Source organism: Scyliorhinus torazame, chromosome 12 (assembly GCF_047496885.1).
Source record: "Scyliorhinus torazame isolate Kashiwa2021f chromosome 12, sScyTor2.1, whole genome shotgun sequence".
Classification (NCBI taxonomy): Eukaryota; Metazoa; Chordata; class Chondrichthyes; order Carcharhiniformes; family Scyliorhinidae; genus Scyliorhinus; species Scyliorhinus torazame.
This window is the reverse complement of record NC_092718.1, coordinates 140,343,696-140,363,095: the sequence shown is the minus strand read 5'-3', so window position 1 is coordinate 140,363,095 and position 19,400 is coordinate 140,343,696. Positions and strand designations below refer to the sequence as shown.

Genomic DNA, 19,400 nt, shown 5'->3' with positions numbered 1-19,400 from the left:
GAAATGGCGGCATTGAGAGCAAATCATGTATCTACCCTATCCTCGTAACCCAGTAACCCCCACCTAACCTTTTTGGACACTAAGGGCAATTTAGCATGGCCAATCCACCTAACCTGCACATATTTGGACTGGGAGGAAACCGGAGCACCCGGAGGAAACTCACGTAGACATGGGGAGAATGTGCAGACTCCGCACAGACAGTGACCCAGCTGGGAATCGAACCTGGGACCCTGGAGCTGTGAAGCAACTGTGCTACCGTGCAGCCCATATGAGGAAAGTTTTGACTTATACTCATTGAAGTTTAGAAGGAAGACACAGGATCTGATAGAGGTGTATAAAATACTACAAGGGATTAGAGTAAACGTAGACCAAATGTTCCCTCTTGTGGGGCAAACTAGAACAAAAGTTCACAGATATAGGTTGAGAGGTGGTAGATTTCGAACTGAGGTGAGGAGGAACTACTTGCAGAGGGTGGTGAATTTGTGGAACTCCTGCCCCACTGCGTGGTGAAATTGGAGTTATTAAATTGTTTCAAGAAAGGGAGATATACATTTCTGATAAAAGTGGGTTGAAGGGATATGGGGAACAGGCAGGGAGATGGATTTAAGACCAGCAAAGATCAGCCATGATCTGATTGAATGGCGGAGCAGGCTCGAAGGGTTGAATTGCCTACGTAGAACATAGAAAAATACAGCACAGAACAGGCCCTTCGGCCCACGATGTTGTGCCAAACTTTTGTCCTAGATTAAGAACAAATTAATCTACACCCCATCATTCTACAGTAATCCATGTACCTATCCAATAGCCGCTTGAAGGTCCCTAATGTTTCCGACTCAACTACTTCCACAGGCAGTGCATTCCATGCCCCCACTACTCTCTGGGTGAAGAACCTACCTCTGACATCCCCCCTACATCTTCCATCATTCACATTAAATTTATGTCCCCTTGTAATGGTTTGTTCCACCCGGGGAACTAGTCTCCGACTGTCTACTCTATCTATTCCCCTGATCATCTTATAAACCTCTATCAAGTTGTCCCTCATCCTTCTCCGTTCTAATGAGAAAAGGCCTAGCACCCGCAACCTTTCCACGTAAGACCTACTCTCCATTCCAGGCAACATCCTGGTAAATCTCCTTTGCACCTTTTCCAAAGCTTCCACATCCTTCCGAAAATGAGGTGACCAGAACTGCACACAGTATTCCAAATGTGGCCTTACCAAAGTTTTGTCCAGCTGCATCATCACCTCACGGCTCTTAAATTCAATCCCTCTGCTAATGAACACGAGCACACCATAGGCCTTCTTCACAGCTCTATCCACTTGAGTGGCAACTTTCAAAGATCTATGAATATAGACCCCAAGATCTCTCTGCTCCTCCACATTGCCAAGAACCCTACCGTTAACTCTGTATTCCGCATTCATATTTGTCCTTCCAAAATGGACAACCTCACTTTTCAGGGTTAAATTCCATCTGCCACTTCTCAGCCCAGCTCTGCATCTATGCAGCCGACAACAGCCCACCTCACTATCCACAACTCCACCAATCTTCGTATCGTCTGCAAATTTACTGACCCACCCTTCAACTCCCTCATCCAAGTCATTAATGAAAATCACAAACAGCAGAGGACCCAGAACTGATCCCTGCGGTACGCCACTGGTAACTGGGCTCCAGGCTGAATATTTGCCATCCACCACCACTCTGACTTCTATCGGTTAGCGAATTCATTATCCAACTGGACAAATTTCCCACTATCCCATGCCTCCCTACTTTCTGCATACGCCTATCATGGGGAACCTTATCAAATGCCTTACTAAAGTCCATACACTATATCCACTGCTTTACCTTCATCCACGTGCTTGGTCACCTTCTAATTCCTATGTTCCTATCAATCTCGGATTTACAGAAACATACGAATTAGAACCAGGAGTATCCATCTGACTCCTTGAGCCTGCTCCACCATTCAATAAGATCATGGTTAATCTGCACCTTAGCTCTCACCAACAATAAACAATAATCGGTAACGAATGCAATGTCAATCCCCAGATCAACAACAATCATCCCATCCTCCCACCAAACCCCAAAACAGCAGCTCGTATGTTAACATAAACAAATAACAAAAAAGAATCCGGAATCACCCATAGTCACCATTAACACATACAGTCCCCCTTCCCCGACCCTCCCAACACCACCCCCCCCCCCTAATGTTCGACGTAATCCAATTCTCGAAAGTGCATAATGAATAACGCCCATGAATTGTAGAACCCCTCCATCCTTCCCCTCAGTTCAAATTTGACCTTCTCAAGAGTCGAGAATTCCGGCAGGTCCCTCCGCCACGCCAGGACACAGGGTGGAGAGGTTGATCTCCATTCCAACAGGATCCGCCTTCGGGCGATCAACGAGATGAAGGTTATCAATGAGATAACATCTTAAATAAACAATGAGATCACCTGCCTCCACACCCCCGTTTCCAACCCCGGCTGGTCCGACACCCCGAATATGGCCTCCCGAGGGCCCAGGTCCAGTTTCACGTGCAACACTTTAGAGATGACTCTTAAAAACCTCCTTCCAGGAATCATCCAGCTTTGGACAGGACCAAAACTTATGGACGTGGTTTGCGCCCCCCCACCACTCCGCAACGTTCACACACATCTTCTACCCCCTCAAAGAGCCGACTCATCCTCGCCTTTGTGAGGTGCGCTCTATATACCATCCTTCAGCTGTATGAGCCCCGACCTCGCACATGAGGTGGAGGCGTTCACCCTCCGGAGCACCTCACACCAGAACCCCTCCTCCATACCCTCTCCCATCTCTTTCTCCCACTTTGCTTTGATCCCTTCCAGTGGTGTCTTCTCCTCTCCCAAAATAGCCCCGTAAACCGCCAAACTACTTCCTTCTCCAGTCCCCCTGTCGTCAGCACGTCCTCCAGCAATGTGGAGGCCGGCTCTCCCGGAAAGCTCTGTAAATCCTTTCTGGCAAAGTCTTGAACCTGCATGTATTAAAATATTTCCCCTGCTCCAGCCCATACTTCGCTCCAAGCTCCTGCAATTCTGCAAACCGACCCCCAAGAAACAACAAAACAAAGAACAAAGAAAAGCACAGCACAGGAACAGGCCCTTCGGCCTTCAAAGCCTGTGCCGACCATGCTGCCCGACTAAACTACAATCTTCTACACTTCCTGGGTCCGTATCCCTCTATTCCCATCCTATTCATGTCAAGATGCCCCTTAAATGTCACTATCGTCTCTGCTTCCACCACCTCCTCCGGCAGCGAGTTCCAGGTACCCACTACCCTCTGTGTAAAAAATTTGCCTTGTACATTTACTCTAAACCTTGCCTCTCGCACCTTAAACCTATACCCCCTAGTAATTGACCCCTCTACCCTGGGGAAAAAGCCTCTGACGATCCACTCTGTCTATGCCCCTCATAATTTTGTAGACCTCTATCAGGTCGCCCCTCAACCTCCGTCGTTCCAGTGAGAACAAACCGAGTTTATTCAACCGCTCCTCGTAGCTAATGCCCTCCATACCAGGCAACATCCTGGTAAATCTCTTCTGCACCCTCTCTAAAGCCTCCACATCCTACTGGTAGTGTGGCGACCAGAATTGAACACAATACTCCCAAGTGTGGCCTAACTAAGGTTCTATACAGCTGCAACATGATGTTATGGGCGAGGCGTTTTCAGAACCCCAAAATGTATCATGGAGTTCAACCAACCTCTCCCTTTAATAGATTTGTTGCTTTTCCTAGCACACAGCTTTTCCCGAGGTGTGGGATTACAATTATGGACACGTGGGTTTTTAAACACAAATCACTGTTTATTCCATGAACTCAACTTAACATCTTAAATAAACATTGGATCTCTTAACACCCCTTACTTCAAAGATAACTCAGAAAATATTGCAACAGTAAATAACTCAAAACGTTCCTTTAAACTTCCAAGACTTAACACCTTTAAACAGTATCACATCAGGTTAAAGGATATATATTTTCTGTCGAATGGCAGAGATATATTAGCTTGGTTGACTTCAGCTCCAGCGCCTTGCTTTCTTCCTGCAAATTCTCTGGAAACACAGACACACCCAAGCTGCTTTCTCAAACCTGGCTTTCTCCCTTCAAGCAACTCACAACAAACCAGAACTTCTCAAGCTGCTGTCTCAAACTGGCTTTCTACTTTTAATAAGCTCACAGCAAAACAGCCAGGCACTTTTAAACTGCTCTCAGCAAAACCAGCCAGGCACTTTTCAAACTGCAAATCCAACCTGCAAAATGGCTGAACCGAGCTGAGCTCCACCCACTCTATGGCATCACTGTTTTCTTAAAGGTACATTGCTTAAACATCCATGTCTTAAAGGTACCCTCACATGATAATGACTTGCCAATTCTTACACTCAATGTCCCGGCCAATGAAGGCAAGCATGCCGTATGCCTTCTTGACTACCTTCTCCATCTGTGTTGCCCCTTTCAGTGACCTGTGGACCTGTACACCAAGATCTCTCTGACTGTCAATACCCTTGAGGGTTCTACCATTCACTTTTAGCGTCCTAATTCCTTTCTCCTCCCATCTCCGAAACTTTTCATCCCACTCCCCTGCCTCCAATCTATGGTTCCCCCTGAATCGGCATTTCCCTTGACCCTGCCTGGTGAAACTGCCTCCAAATTCTCAACAAAGCTATTGCTACCGGAGTCGCTGAGTATCTCGCCGGGGCTGTCGGGAGCGGCACTGTTGCTAGTGCCTTCAATCCCGACCCACTACACAAACCCTCCTCCAATCTGACCCACTAGAAGTCAACCCCTCTGACCCAGCTCCGCACCTTCTCCACATTCGCCGCCCAATAATAATACATCAGGTTCAGAAGACCCAAAGCCCCTGCCTGCCTTCCCCTCTGTAGCAGCTCCTTTCTAATACTGGCCACCTTCCCTCCCCATGTGAACGAGGTAATCATCCTTTCAATCTCTCTGAAAAATGTCTTTGGCAAGAAAATCAGCACACATTGGAAAATAAAGTAAATCGCGGAAACATGCTCATTTTAACCGCCTGTACCTGACCTGCCAGTGACAGAGGGAGACCATCCCACCTTGCCAGATCAGCTTTCACTCTCCCCACCAAACTAGAAATGTTGTACTTACGGAACCCTTCCCAATCCCGAGCAACCTGCACCCCCAGAATCTAAAGTGAGTCCCTGCCCTAGGGAATGGCAGCCCCCCCCCCACCTCTGCCCCCATCCTCTGCAATTCAATAAAATAACATCTAACCGTTGCAACAACAAAAAAACCAATCAAACCAAACAAAAACTTAAATTCTATAAAAATGTGAAGTCAAGTATGTTACAATACAGGTCAATGAAAAGAAAGTTATAACATTGAGACATTTTCCACCTCCCCAATCACAGTCCACTATCTCTTTTCCAGCTCCACTCCTCGTTATGTCTCAAGCCTTCTGCCTTCACGAACGCCTCAGTCGCCTCCACCGTTTCAAAATAAAAATCTTTGGTGTTGTACTCTCAGCTTCACCAGGTACACCATACCAAATCGCACCCCCTTGTACAATGTCGCCTTCACTCGGTCGAACACCGCTCGTCTCTTCGCCAACTCCGCCGTCAAATCCTGGTAAATCCGAACTCTTGCACCAGACCACTGCACCTCCCACTTCTGCTTTGCCCAGCTTAACACCTTCTCCTTCATGTGGTATTTATGGAAGCAGATGATTCCTGCTCTTGGCGGCTCATTTACTTTGGGTTTAGACCTTAACGACTGACGAGCTCAGACCAGTTCATACCGGGAGGGGTCCTCACCCTCCCCCATTGACTCTGCCAGCATCTTGGCGATGTCCTCTGTTGGACTCGAGCCCTCTGACCCTTCGTGTAAGCCCACAGTTCTCAGATTTTGCCGCCTCGATCGGTTCTCCAAGTCCTTGAGCTTTGCTTGGAGTCTTCTGTTGACCTCCACCACCCTCCGCAGCTTGTTCCCCCATCGCGGTGAGTTGGTCGCTGTGCTGTCGACACGGCCTCCTCCACTACCTTCATCTTCTCGCCCTGCTCTCTCACCTCAGCCGATGTCTTTGCCTGTAGCTACCCTCACCGGGGTGATTGCCTCCTCCACCAATGATCTCAGTGTGACCGCCATCTCCTTCCTCAGTGTATCCATGTACCTCGCAAACTGCTTTTCCAACTCCACAGCCACCACCTCGGTCATCTTTTCCACCGTAAGTAGTGCGGCCCCACCATGCGGTCCAGCATCTGCCCTCTTGTCAGCGCTTTTACTGGTCCTCTCATTCGACGGCGAACCCGGGTTTCCTCCCTTCTTCCCAGCTGCTTTTTGCATCCTTTAATGACTTATTATTTTTTCCTCCTTCCTTCAATCCTAAAATTAATAAATAATAAAACTAAACAACAAAAATTTTTCTAAAATCCAAACAATCTCTCCCCCACCCCCCAGGACCGGACGTCAAACTTCTCAAATATCCACTTTCAGCGGGAGCCACCCGATGTGCTCTAATCCCCCTCTACGTCACGTCCTGGATTTGGGCCTGCCGCCTCGACTGCCTCGCCTCTTGTCAAGCTCCGCCTCCACCGCTTACTTCGGGCTCAATGCCTCCTGCTTCAGCTGCTGCACACTCCAGCAAGGCTCCTCACTGGCTCTAAACCGGCCCGACTCGGCGCCTGTCCCTCAGGCCCCAAAGACCGAAAAGACAACAGGGAAACCAGTGAAAATGCCCGAAATAGCCAGCGGGAGCCTCTTCTCGACGCGGTCGCTTCGCTCGCGGGCGCCACCGGAAGTCACTGTTACTCTCTGTCTTCTGTTGCCAAGCCAGTTCTTCATCCATCTAACTAGCACACCCCAAAATCCATGCGACTTTACCTTTTGTACCAGTTTACCATGAGCGACCTTTGTCAAACGCCTTACTAAAGTCCATGTAGACGACATCCGCAGACTTTCACTCATCAGTTAATTACCGACTGAGGTTATTCATGAAGGCCCCACCTTCTCAACCTTGCCCCTCACCTGAGCTGTGGTGATCCTCAGGTTAAAGTACAAAGAACAATACAGCACAGGAACAGGCCCTTCGCCCTCCAAGCCTGCGCCGATCACGTGTCCTATCTAGACCAACTGCCTGTATCTTTTTATACCCCGGCTGTTCATGTGCCTATCCAGATAAGTCTTTAAGGTCATTAACGTATCTGCCTCAGCCACCTCACTTGGCAGTGCATTCCAGGCCTCCACGACCCTCTTGTGTAAAAAAACATCCCCCACACATCTCCACTGAACCTTTTCCCCTATCACCCTGAACTTGTACCCCCTTGTAATTGTCATTTTCGCCCTGGTAAAAAGCCTCCAACTGTTCATCCGATCTATACCCATAATATTATAAACTTCTATCAGGTCGCCCCTCAGCCTCCGTCTCTCTAGGGAGAATAATCCCAGTTTATTCAATCTCTCCTTGTAGCTAATACCCTCCATACCAGGCAATATCCTGGTAATCCTTTTCTGTACTCTCTCCAAAGCCTCCACGTCCTTCTGGTAGTGCGGTGACCAGAATTGGACACAGTATTCCAAATATGGCCTAACCAACGTTCTATATAACTGTAACATAATTTTGGAGCTTTAATACTCGATACCCTGTCCTATGAAGGCAAGCATGCCATATGCTTTCTTTACCACCGTTTTCACCTGTGCTGCCACTTTTAAGGATCTGTAGACCTGCACGCCCCGATTTCTCCCTTTTTTTTGTTCCACCCACGCCCTCCCTCTCTCCCCCTCTCTCTCTCCACCCCTCACTCTCTCCACCACCCCTCTCCCTCTCTCCCCCACCCCTCTCCTTCTCTCCCCCTCTCTCTCTCCACCTGCTCTCTCCACTATCCCCTCTCCCTCCCTCTCTCTCCACCATCCCTCTTTCTCTCTCCCCCTCTCTCTCCATCTTCTCTGTCCACTACCCCCTCTCTCTCTTCCTCTCTCTCTCTCTCTCTCCACCACCCCCTCTCTCTCTCCCCCTCTCTCTCCACCACCCCCTCTCCCTCTCAACCCCCCTCCCTCTCTCCACCTCCTCTCACTCTCCACCACCCTCTCTCTCTCCAATTCAAGAGTGAACTATACGGTAAATGAAAAAGCCCTGGGGAAAATTGATGTCCAGATAAATCTGGGTGTTCAGGTCCATTGTACCCTGAAGGTGGCTGCGCAGGTCGATAGTGGTCAAGAAGGCATACGGCATGCTTTCCTTCATTGGAAGGGGTATTGAGTACAAGATTGGCAGGTCATGTTACAGTTGTATAAGTCTTTGGTTCGGCCACATTTGGAATACTGCGTACAGTTCTTGTCGCCACATTACCGAAAGGATGTGGATGCTTTGGAGAAGGTGCAGAGGAGGTTCACCAGGATGTTGCCTGGTATGGAGGGTGCTAGCTATGAAGAGAGGTTGAGTAGATTAGGATTATTTTCATTAGAAAGACGGAGGTTGAGGGGGGATCTCATTGAGGTTTGCAAAATCATGAGAGGTATAGACAGGGTGGATAGCAAGAAGCTATTTCCCAGAGTGGGGGACACAATTACTAGGGGTCACGAGTTCAAGGTGAGAGGGGAAAAGTTTAAGGGAGATATGTGTGGAAATTTCTTTACGCAGAGGGTGGTGGGTGCTTGGAACGCATTGCCGGCGGAGGTGGTAGAGGCGGGCACGATAGCGTCATTTAAGATGGATCTAGACAAATACATGAATGGGCAGGGAGCAGAGGGACACAGACCCTTAGAAAATAGGCGACAGTTTCAGATGGAGGATCTGGATCGGCAAAGGCTTGGAGGGCCGAAGGGCCTGTTCCTGTGCTGTAATTTTTCTTTGTTCTTTGTTCTCTCTCTCTCCACCACCCCCCCTCTCTCTCTCCCTCCACCACCCCTCTCCCCCCTCTCTCTCCACCCCTCTCCACTACCCCCTTCTCTCTCCCCCCCTCTCAATCTCCACCACCCCCTCTCTCTCTGTCCACCACCCCCTCTCACTCTCTCCCCCATATCTCTCTCCGCCTCCTCTCACTCTCCATCACCCCCTCTCTCTCCCTCTCTCTCTCCACCTCCTCCTCTCTTTACCACCCCCTCTCCCACTCTCTCTCTCTCCACCCCCATTCTCTCTCTCTCCACCCCAACTCTCTCTACCCCTCCCTCTCCACCCCCTCTCTCTCTCTCCACCATCCCCTCTCTCACCCTCTCTCTCTCTCTCTCTCTCTCTCTCTCCACCACCCCTTCTTTCTCTCCATCCCTCTCTCTACCACCCCTTCTCTCTCTCCACCACCCCCTTCTCTCTCTCCACCCCTCTCTCTCTATGACCCCCCTCTCTCTCTCCGTTACCCCCTTCTCTCTCTCCATCCCCCTCTCTCTCTCTACGACCCCTCTCTCTCTTCTCTCTGTCTCTATGCTCTTGATGGTTCTGCCATTTATTTTATAGCTCCCACCTGAATTGGATCTACCAAAATGCATCACCTCTCTTTTGTCCGGGTTAAATTCCATCTGCCATTTCTCTGCCCAATTTTGCAACCTATCTATATTCTGTTGTAATCTCTGACAATCTTCTTCATTCCGCAAGTACTGCAATCTTAGTATTATCCGCAAACTCGCTAATCAGACCCGCTACGTTTGCTTCCAAGTCATTTATATGGAGTTTCCACATTCTCTGTGTTTGCATTTTTATATATATATATATTACAAAGAGCAGAGGTCCGATTACTGATCCCTGTGAACACCACTAGTTACATACCTCCATTCGGAAAAACACTGCTTCCTCCTGTCTTCTATGGCCAAGCCAGTTCTGAATCCATCCAGCTCGTTCACCCCTAACCCCATGTGATTTAATATTTTGCACCAGCCTGCCATGATTTACCTTATCAAATGCTTTACTAAAGTGCATGTAGACAACATCCACAGCCCTTCACTTGTCAATAATTTTTGTCTCCTCAAAAAATTCTATTAAATTAATGAGACGTGACCACCCTCGTACAAAACCATGTTTTCTGTCGCTAATAAGACCATTCACTTCCAAATATGCATAGATCCTATCTCTGAGAATCTTTTCCAACAATTTCACTATTACTGACATCAAGGTCAGGCTTATAATTACCTGGATTATACCTCCTTAAATAACGGTACAACATTGGCTATCCTCCAATCCTCTGGGATCTCACCTGTGGCCAACGAGGACACAAAGATTTCTGTCAGAGGCCCAGCGATTTCATCTCTTGTCTCCCTCAGCAATCTGGGATAGATGCCATCTGGCCCTGGGGATTTGTCTACTTTAATGCTTTTTAACACACCTTTAAAAAATAAATAAAAATTTAGAGTACCCAATTCATTTTTTTCTAATTAAGGGGCAATTTAGCATAATCAATCCACCTACCCTGCACATCTTTGGGTTGTAGGGGCGAAACCCATGCAAACACGGAGAATGTGCAAACTCCACACGGACAGTGACCCAGAGCCGGGATTGAACCTAGCACCTTGACGCCGTGAGGCAGCAATGCTAACCACTGCGTCACCATACTGCTGCTTTTTAACACACCTAACACTTCCTCCCTCCTAATAACCTCTCTCATAATGGGCAACATAGTAGCACAGTTGCTTCACAGCTCCAGGGTCCCAGGTTCTATTCCTGGTTTGGGTCACTGTCTGTGCGGAGCCTGCATGTTCTCCCCGTGTGTGCGTGGGTTTCCTCCGGGTGCTCCGGTTTCTTCGCACAGTCCAAAGATGTGCAGGTTAGGTGGATTGGCTATGCTAAATTGCTCTTAGTGTCCAAAAAGGTCAGGAGATGTCAGGATAGGGTGACGGCATGGGCTTCGGTGTGCTGTTCTTTCTAAGGGCTGGTGCAGACTCGGTGGGCCGAATGGCCGCCTTCCGCACTGTAAATTCTTTAAAATCACCACCAGTGAGCTCCCGCCCTCAAAGGGGAAAGCAGGCTGTGACTCAGGCAACTTTACCTTTTTTTTTACCATAGACATTCAAAAATACAGTGAGAAACTTAAGCCTCAGTACAGATTCTTGGAGGACACTAATTATCCTGTCAATCTGAGTAAACACTTCTTCCCAGACTGTCTTCTATATCCTAACCACTTCCCTGCCCAGGTCAATAAGTTGCCTATCTATGCACTTGTCATTTTTCGTTACAGTTTCTATGTGTGTCTTTTTTGAATGCCTTCTGGAAGTCTATATAAATAACATTCATAGACTACGTGCCAATTTGCTGTTGAATTTATTCACTATTGTGAAGTAGATAAATCAGGATCCAGTTTAAGAACAAAGTGTAGTGATATGCATCACTGTATATACACATGGGATTAATGTAAATGCACCACAACTAAATTACCACTAGAGGGAGCACCAGAGATGTATATAATAGACAAAACAGGAAGTCAAGGGGCACTCTTTACAAGGACTGCAGCTCGTGAGCAGACACAGACAGCTCAGCACAGTATATAATCTTCATGTAATGCCTAGTATGAGCTCTGGAGAGAGAACAAACTTACAAATTCTGTTCAAAGAACTTACAGTTCTGGTCACCGCATTATAGGAAGGACGTGGAAGCTTTGGAGTGGGTGCAGAGGAGATTTACCACGATGTTGCCTGGTATGGAGGGAAAATCTTATGAGGAAAGGCTGATGGACTTGAGGTTGTTTTCGTTGGAGAGAAGAAGGTTAAGAGGAGACTTAATAGAGGCATACAAAATGATCAGGGGGTTAGATAGGGTAGACAGTGAGAGCCTTCTCCCGCGGATGGAAATGGCTGGCACGAGGGGACATAGCTTTAAACTATGTGAGACTGCATCAATAAAAACCTCATCCACTCTTGACAAGGCACAAGAAAATTAAATCTTGAAGATTTTGACTCCAGAAGAGGAGCACCAAGAAACCAAAGATGATTCAAATGAACCAGAAATGAATGACTCCAGAAGAGGAGCACCAAGAGATCACGGATGAAGCAGATCAACAGGAAATGACTCCAGAAGAGAAGCACCAAGAAAGCAAAGCGGAATCAAATCAACCACAAATGACTGATGTCACCAAGATCAATGCAACATCAGATCATTCTCATAATCCTCAAGAAGAAACGCTCAATGAAACATCAGAAACCACAAAGGACACTGACACCAACAACTTTGAGAATTACTCAAATTATCCACATGGAACAGTCATTGAGCGCAACAAGAACAACAAAAACCACAAGAAGCACAACAGAAACTAGAACAGCAACACCAACAATAAAAACAACAAGAATCACAACAACAACAACAATCACAAAAACTACAAGCACAACAACAACCACAACAAAAACAACAACAAGAACAACAACGAAAACAACACGGGCTGTTTAGCACAGGGCTAAATCGCTGGCTTTGAAAGCAGACCAAGGCAGGCCAGCAGCACGGTTCAATTCCCGTATCAGCCTCCCCGAGCAGGTGCCGGAATGTGGCGACGAGGGGCTTTTCACAGTAACTTCATTTGAAGCCTACTTGTGACAAGCGATTTTCATTTCATTTTTTCAAAGACAGAAACAACAACAATGAAACAACAACCTGTACAATATGGTGCAACTCTGTACATGAAGGGCAATGCAAATAGCACACTCCAAAACATTGACAAGAGTACAAACATACCATAGAACATAGAACATTACAGAGTAGTACAGGCCCTTCGGCCCTCGATGTTGCGCCGACCTGTGAAACCACGCTAAAGCCCATCTACACTATTCCCTTATTGTCCATATGTCTATCCAATGACCATTTGAATGTCCTTAGTGTTGGCGAGTCCACTACTGTTGCAGGCAGGGCATTCCACGCCCTTACTACTCTCTGAGTAAAGAACCTACCTCTGACATCTGTCTTATATCTATCTCCCCTCAATTTAAAGCTATGTCCCCTCGTGCGAGACATCACCATCCGAGGAAAAGGCTCTCACTGTCCACCCTATCCAATCCTCTGATCATCTTGTATGCCTCAATTAAGTCACCTCTTAACCTTCTCTCTAACAAAAACAGCATCAAGTCCCTCAGCCTTTCCTCATAAGATCTTCACTCCATACCAGGCAACATTCTGGTAAATCTCCTCTGCACCCTTTCCAATGCTTCCACATCCTTCCTATAATGCGGCGACCAGAATTGCACGCAATACTCCAAATGTGGCCGCACCAGAGTGTTGTATAGCTGCAACATGACCTCATGGCTCCTGTTATTCCTTCCAAAATGAATCACCTCACACTTTTCTGCATTAAACTCCATTTGCCACCTCTCAGCCCAGCGCTGCAGCTTATCTATGTCCCTCTGTAACTTGTAACATCCTTCCGCACTGTCCACAATTCCACCGACTTTAGTGTCATCTGCAAATTTGCTCACCCATCCTTCTACGCCCTCCTCCAGGTCATTTATAAAAATGACAAACCACAGTGGCCCCAAAACAGATCCTTGTGGTACAACACTAGTAACTGGACTCCAGTCTGAACATTTCCCATCAACCACCACCCATTGTCTTCTTCCAGCTAGCCAATTTCTGATCCAAACTGCTAAATCACCCTGAATCCCATGCTTCCGTATTTTCTGCAGTAGCCTACCATGTAGCCTACCTTATCAAACGCTTTACTGAAATCCATATGCAGCACATCAACTGCTTTACCCTCATCCACCTGTTTGGTCACCTTCTCAAAGAACTCAATAAGGTTTGTGAGGCACGACCTACCCTTCACAAAACCGTGTTGACTATCTCTAATCAAATTATTCCTTTCCAGATGATTATACACCCTATCTCTTATAAACCTTTCCAAGATTTGTCCCACAACAGAAGTAAGGCTCACTGGTCTATAGTTACCGGGGCTATCTCTACTCCCCTTCTTGAACAAGGGGACAACATTTGCTATCCTCCAGTCTTCTGGCACTATTCCTGTAGACAAAGATGACTTAAAGATCAAGGCCAAAAGCTCAGCAATCTCCTCCCTAGCATCCCAGAGAATCCTAGGATAAATCCCATCTGGCCCAGGTGACTTATCTATTTTCACACTTTCCAGAATTGCTAACACCTCCTTATGAACCTCAAGCCCTGCTAGTCTAGTAGCCTGAATCTCAGTATTCTCCTCGACAACATTGTCTGTTTCCTGTGTGAATACTGACGAAAAATATTCATTTAGCGCCTCTCCTATCTCCTCGGACTCCAAGCACAACTACTGTCCTTGACTGGTCCTACTCTTACCCTCGTCATTCTTTTATTCCTGACATATCTATAGAAAGCTTTAGGGTTATCCTTGATCCTACCTGCCAAAGACTCCTCATGTCCCCTCCTGGCTCTTCTTAGCTCTCTCTTTAGGTCCTTCCTAGCTAACTTGTAACTCTTGAGCGCCCTAACTGAACCTTCATGTCTCATCTTTACATAAGTCTCCTTCTTCCTCTTGACAAGTGTTTTGAATGCTTTAGTAAACCACGGTTCCCTCACTCGACCACTTCCTCCCTGCCTGACAGGTACGTACTTATCAAGGACACGCAGTAGCTGTTCCTTGAACAAGCTCCACATTTCCATTGTGCCCACCCCCTGCAGTTTTCCTCTCCATCCGATGTATCCTAAGTCTTGCCTCATCGCATCATAATTGCCTTTCCCCCAGATATAACTCTTGTCCTGCGGTATACACCTATCCCTTTCCATCACAAAAGTACATGTAATCGAATTGTGGTCACTATCACCAAAGTGCTCACCTACCTCCAAATCTAACACCTGCCCTGGTTCATTACCCAGTACCAAATCCAATATGGCCTCGCCTCTCGTTGGGCTATCTACATACTGTGTCAGGAAACCCTCCTGCACACATTGGACAAAAACGGACCCATCTAATGTACTCGAACTATCGCGTTTCCAGTCAATATTTGGAAAGTTAAAGTCCCCCATAACAACTACCCTGTTGCTTTCGCTCCTATCCAGAATCGTCTTTGCAATCCTCTCCTCTACATCTCTGGAACTTTTCGGAGACCTATAGAAAACCCCCAACAGGATGACCTCTCCTTTCCTGTTTCTAACCTCAGCCCATACTACCTCAGTAGACGAGTCCTCATCAAATGTCCTTTCTGCCACCGTAATACTGTCCTTGACTAACAATGCCACCCCTCCCCCTCTTTTACCGCCTTCCCTGAGCTTACTGAAATATCTAAATCCCGGCACCTGCAGCAACCATTCCTGTCCCTGCTCTATCCATGTCTCCGAAATGGGAACAACATCGAAGTCCCCGGTACCAACCCATGCCGCAAGTTCACCCACTTTATTCCGGATGCTCCTGGCATTGAAGAAGACACACTTTAAACCACCTTCCTGCCTGCCGGTACTCTCCTGCAACTTTGAAACCCTACTCATGACCTCACTACTCTCAACCTCCTGTATACTGGAGCTACAATTCAGGTTCCCAAGCCCCTGCTGAACTAGTTTAAACCCTCCCGAAGAGCATTAGCACATTTCCCCCCCCAGAATATTGGTACCCCTCTGTCCAGGAGCAGACCAGCCCGTTTGTAGAGGTCCCACCGACTCCAGAATGAGCCCCAATTATCCAGAAATCTGAAACCCTCCCCCCTGCACCATCCCTGGCATGACAACGAATCTCACAAATTCACATTTGCTCCAGAAGAAACAAGAACACCAGCTTTCAAGGCAGATGACACACTAAATCGATACCACAAGCACAGAAAAAAGTCCACATCAGTCAACATCAGTGGTTCAACCATTCGAACACTTCGTGAGGACTTGTTGGTTCGTTAAACACAAGAACACTGACAACATTCACAAAGGAATTACAACATCAACATCACCACTTCAACAACAGAAAAAAACCCTCAACCGAACAAATTCAGACAGCATGGACTCATAATTTCTTTTATTAAGATTGGACTCATAAATATTAATTGGCTTTGTATAATCATCAATATCATCACAACTTGTGCATATCATTATTTATCTACATGTTTTGTAAATTTTCTTTAACAACGTACAGAAAATATGTAAAAAGTAAAAAGGGGGATGTAGTGATCTGCATCACTGTATGCACAAGGGGTTAATGTAAATGCACCACAACTAAGTAACCACTAGAGGGAGCACCAGAGATGTATATAATAGACAAAACAGGAAGTCAAGGAGCACTCTTCACAAGGACTGCAGCTCGTGAGCAGACACAGACAGCTCAGCACAGTATATAATCTTCATGTAACGTCTAGTATGAGCTCTGGAGAGAGAACAAACTTACAAATAAAGCATCTTCTTCAACTGCAAGACTACGAGCTTTATTCTGACATAAGGAATAATACACACAGTTTCCATGAAGCTTTGTGGATACCACCTCAGAATCCTTTGGATCCATTTTAAAGCAGACCTTAAGGTCTCATCTGAAAGACTGTACCTCTGGTGCAATACTTCTTCAAGTATAGCTTTGGAATGTCAGCCTAGATTATGTGCTGAAGTACCTGAAGTGGAGCTTCAACCTGCAGCCTCCTGGATGAGGTGAGAATGTTGTACCCTGAGCCACTGGCCCTTAATCTCAGGAAACCATCCACCCAACAGAGTTATGAGTTTCTTTGTGAACCTGTCATTTTCCCAATGTTATTCAGTATCTGAAAGTGTTCATGGAAGATTCTATCCTGTCTTAATAAAGAATTTGACAAGAATTAACTTGTATTATTTTGTTAATTTCAGGGGAAGGCAATGTGTTCGTCTGGGGTTATGGAATTCTAGGAAAAGGCTGTAATCTTTCTGAATCCAGAGTGCCAGATATGATCCCACCAACGCTGTTCGGCTGGTCTGAGTTCACACCCCAGGTTCGGGTTAACCGTATTCGTTGTGGCCTCAACAATTTTGCTGCCATCACTAGTAAGTGTCTTAGGAAAAACTTTAGAAGCTGCTGAAGGTACACCATTAGTTTCAGAAGGTTTGTTTTTGTTTTTTGTATCATCTCTTTACTGCTCCTAGATCCCTGTGTCATGTTATTGTTATGTAATGGCACTTCAGACTTCGGCAAGACATTCTTATTAGGAGCAAAACCTATTTATTGATAAAGAGAAAAGATGTGTAGAGGTTTGCAGCCCGAGGCTGTCTTGGAGTAGCAGCCCCCAGCTGCTCCGGTCCTTGCGTGCTTACTATACGGCTTCCAGGTGTATTCTTCCCAGGAGAGGACTCCACCCTTTGGGGTGATCAACGACTCTTGGTCCCCATTGGTCTCTCAAGCTAGATGACACACTTCTGTTATGCTGTTGTGTCGAGACAGATTCCACAATAACTAGTTATCATTCTCTAATTTCTCTCCTGTCAAGGGGAAGTAAATTTAGGACTGAGCTTAGGAGGAACTTCTTCACCCAAAGGGTTGTGAATCTATGGAATTCCCTGCCCAGGCTCCTTCATTAAATGTTTTCAAGATAAAGAGAGAGAGTTTTTGGGGGAATAAAGGGATATAGTGTTCGGGCCGGAAAGTGGAACTGAGTCCACAAAAGATCAGCCCTGAACGGCAGAGCGGGCTCGAAGGGCCAGATGGCCGACTCCGGTTCTTATGTTCTTATTCTGTCCCTCCAAATTTCCACCCCAATTCTTCAGTGCTCTTCTGCTGCCGCAGGGTTGACTCCCTCTTAGATAATGCTACAATTTATCTTAGCATCCTTTGAAGGACCATTGAGGAACTCAGTACTGCCTTATCAACAGTGCCCCAAATGCCCCAACTCTTGCCAACCTTCCCCTGCCCAATGTGCCCAATGAGGATAATCTTGCAAGCTATTCCTGTCCAATTCACTCCTCTGAGTTCCTACCCTGCAGCCATTAACTGGTCAACTTGGGAGAGTAGCATTGCAGGCTAAGGAGAATATTATATACCTCTATCCAAGGAGGATACCTTGGAGGACTCATGTAATGAGGCAATCTGTGTAGAGCTCAGGAACAGGAAGGGGGCAATCACAAGGTTGGGTGTTTATTACAGGCCCCCCAACTGTCAGCGAGAGATAGAGGAGCAGATAGGTAGAGAGATTTTGGATAGGTGCAAAAGTAACAGGGATGTTGTGGTAGGGGATTTTAATTTATCCTATATTAGAACGTAGAACAATACTGCACAGTACAGGTCCTTCGACCCACGATGTTGTACCGACCATTTATCCTAATCTAAGATCAACCTAACCTACTTCTACAATTTACTGCTGTCCATGTGCCTGTCCAATAGTCGCTTAAATGTCCCTAATGACTCTGACTCCACCACCTCTGCTGGCTGTGCATTCCACGCACCCACCACTCTCTGTGTGAAGAACCTACCCCTGTCATCTCTCCTATACCTTCCTCCAATCACCTTAAAATTATGTCCCCTCGTGACAGCCATTTCCGCCTTGTGGAAATGTCTCTGGCTATCCATTCTATCCATGCCTCTCATCACCTTGTGCACCTCTATCAAGTCACCTCTCGTCCTTCTTCCCTCCAGTGGTGCAGTCCCTAATTAACAGTGCCACTCACCCTCCTCTTTTATCTCCCTCCCGATTCTTCTCAAAACATCTAAACTCTGGAACATCAAACAACCATTCCTGCCCTGTGAAATCCATGGTAAGAAGTCTTACAACGCTAGGTTAAAGTCCAACAGGTTTGTTTCGAGTCAGTAGCTTTCGGAGCATTGCTCCTTCCTCAGGTGAAATCCATGTAATGGCCACAACATCGTAGTTCCAAGTACGGATCCATGCTCTTAAAGTTCATCCCTCTTATTCCTGACATTTCTTGCATTGAAACATACACACTTAACCCATCCCACTGAGTGCAATTATGCTCTATCATAGAGTCATAGATGTCTACAGCATGGAAACAGGCCCTTTGGCCCAGCTGATCCATGCCGCCCAGTTTCAATCACGATGCGAGTCCCACTTGCCCGCATTTGGTCCATATCCCTATATACCACCTTGCCCATGTAACTGTCTAACTGGTTTTTAAAGGAAAAAAATTGCACCCGCCTCTACCACTACCTCTGGCCGTTCATTCCAGATCTCACCACTCTCTATGTGAAGACATTTCTCCCCTGGTTTCTTCTGTGTCTCCTCCCTCTCACCTTAAACTTATGCCCTTGAGTTCTAGATTCCTGCATCTCTGGGAAAAGATGTTGACTATCTACCTTATCTATGCCCCTCATTATTTTATATACCTCTATAAAATCACCCCTAAGCCTCCTAAGCTCTCGGGAAAAAACTGTCAAACTATCAACTGTCTATCCTTCCTCACAGACTCGCTGCATACTATTTCTGCCTGTTCAACAGCTACCCTCTCCTCTGATCCGTAGCTCTGGTTCCCATCCCCCTGCCAAACTAGTTTAAACCCTCCCGAAGAGCTCTCGCAAACCTCCTGCCCAGGATATTGGTGCCCCTCCAGTTTTTGTGCAACCTGTCCTTCATAAACAGCTCGCACCTTCCTCAG

The 19,400-nt window shown here is 46.7% G+C and overlaps 1 protein-coding gene across 6 annotated transcripts in view; it reads left to right on the top strand.

Annotated features, from left to right (window-relative positions):
• rcc1l (RCC1 like) overlaps positions 1-19,400 on the top strand; it is a 225,259-nt gene that overhangs the window by 90,871 nt on the left and 114,988 nt on the right. For all 6 annotated transcript variants that reach the window (XR_011933644.1, XR_011933641.1, XR_011933643.1 and 3 more), the window contains one exon: positions 16,671-16,844. Coding sequence is in view for 2 of the 6 variants with exons in the window: in XM_072469102.1 (XP_072325203.1) it covers positions 16,671-16,844 (174 nt within the window). In the remaining 4 variants the exon portion in view is untranslated. The remainder of the gene's footprint in view (positions 1-16,670; positions 16,845-19,400) is intronic.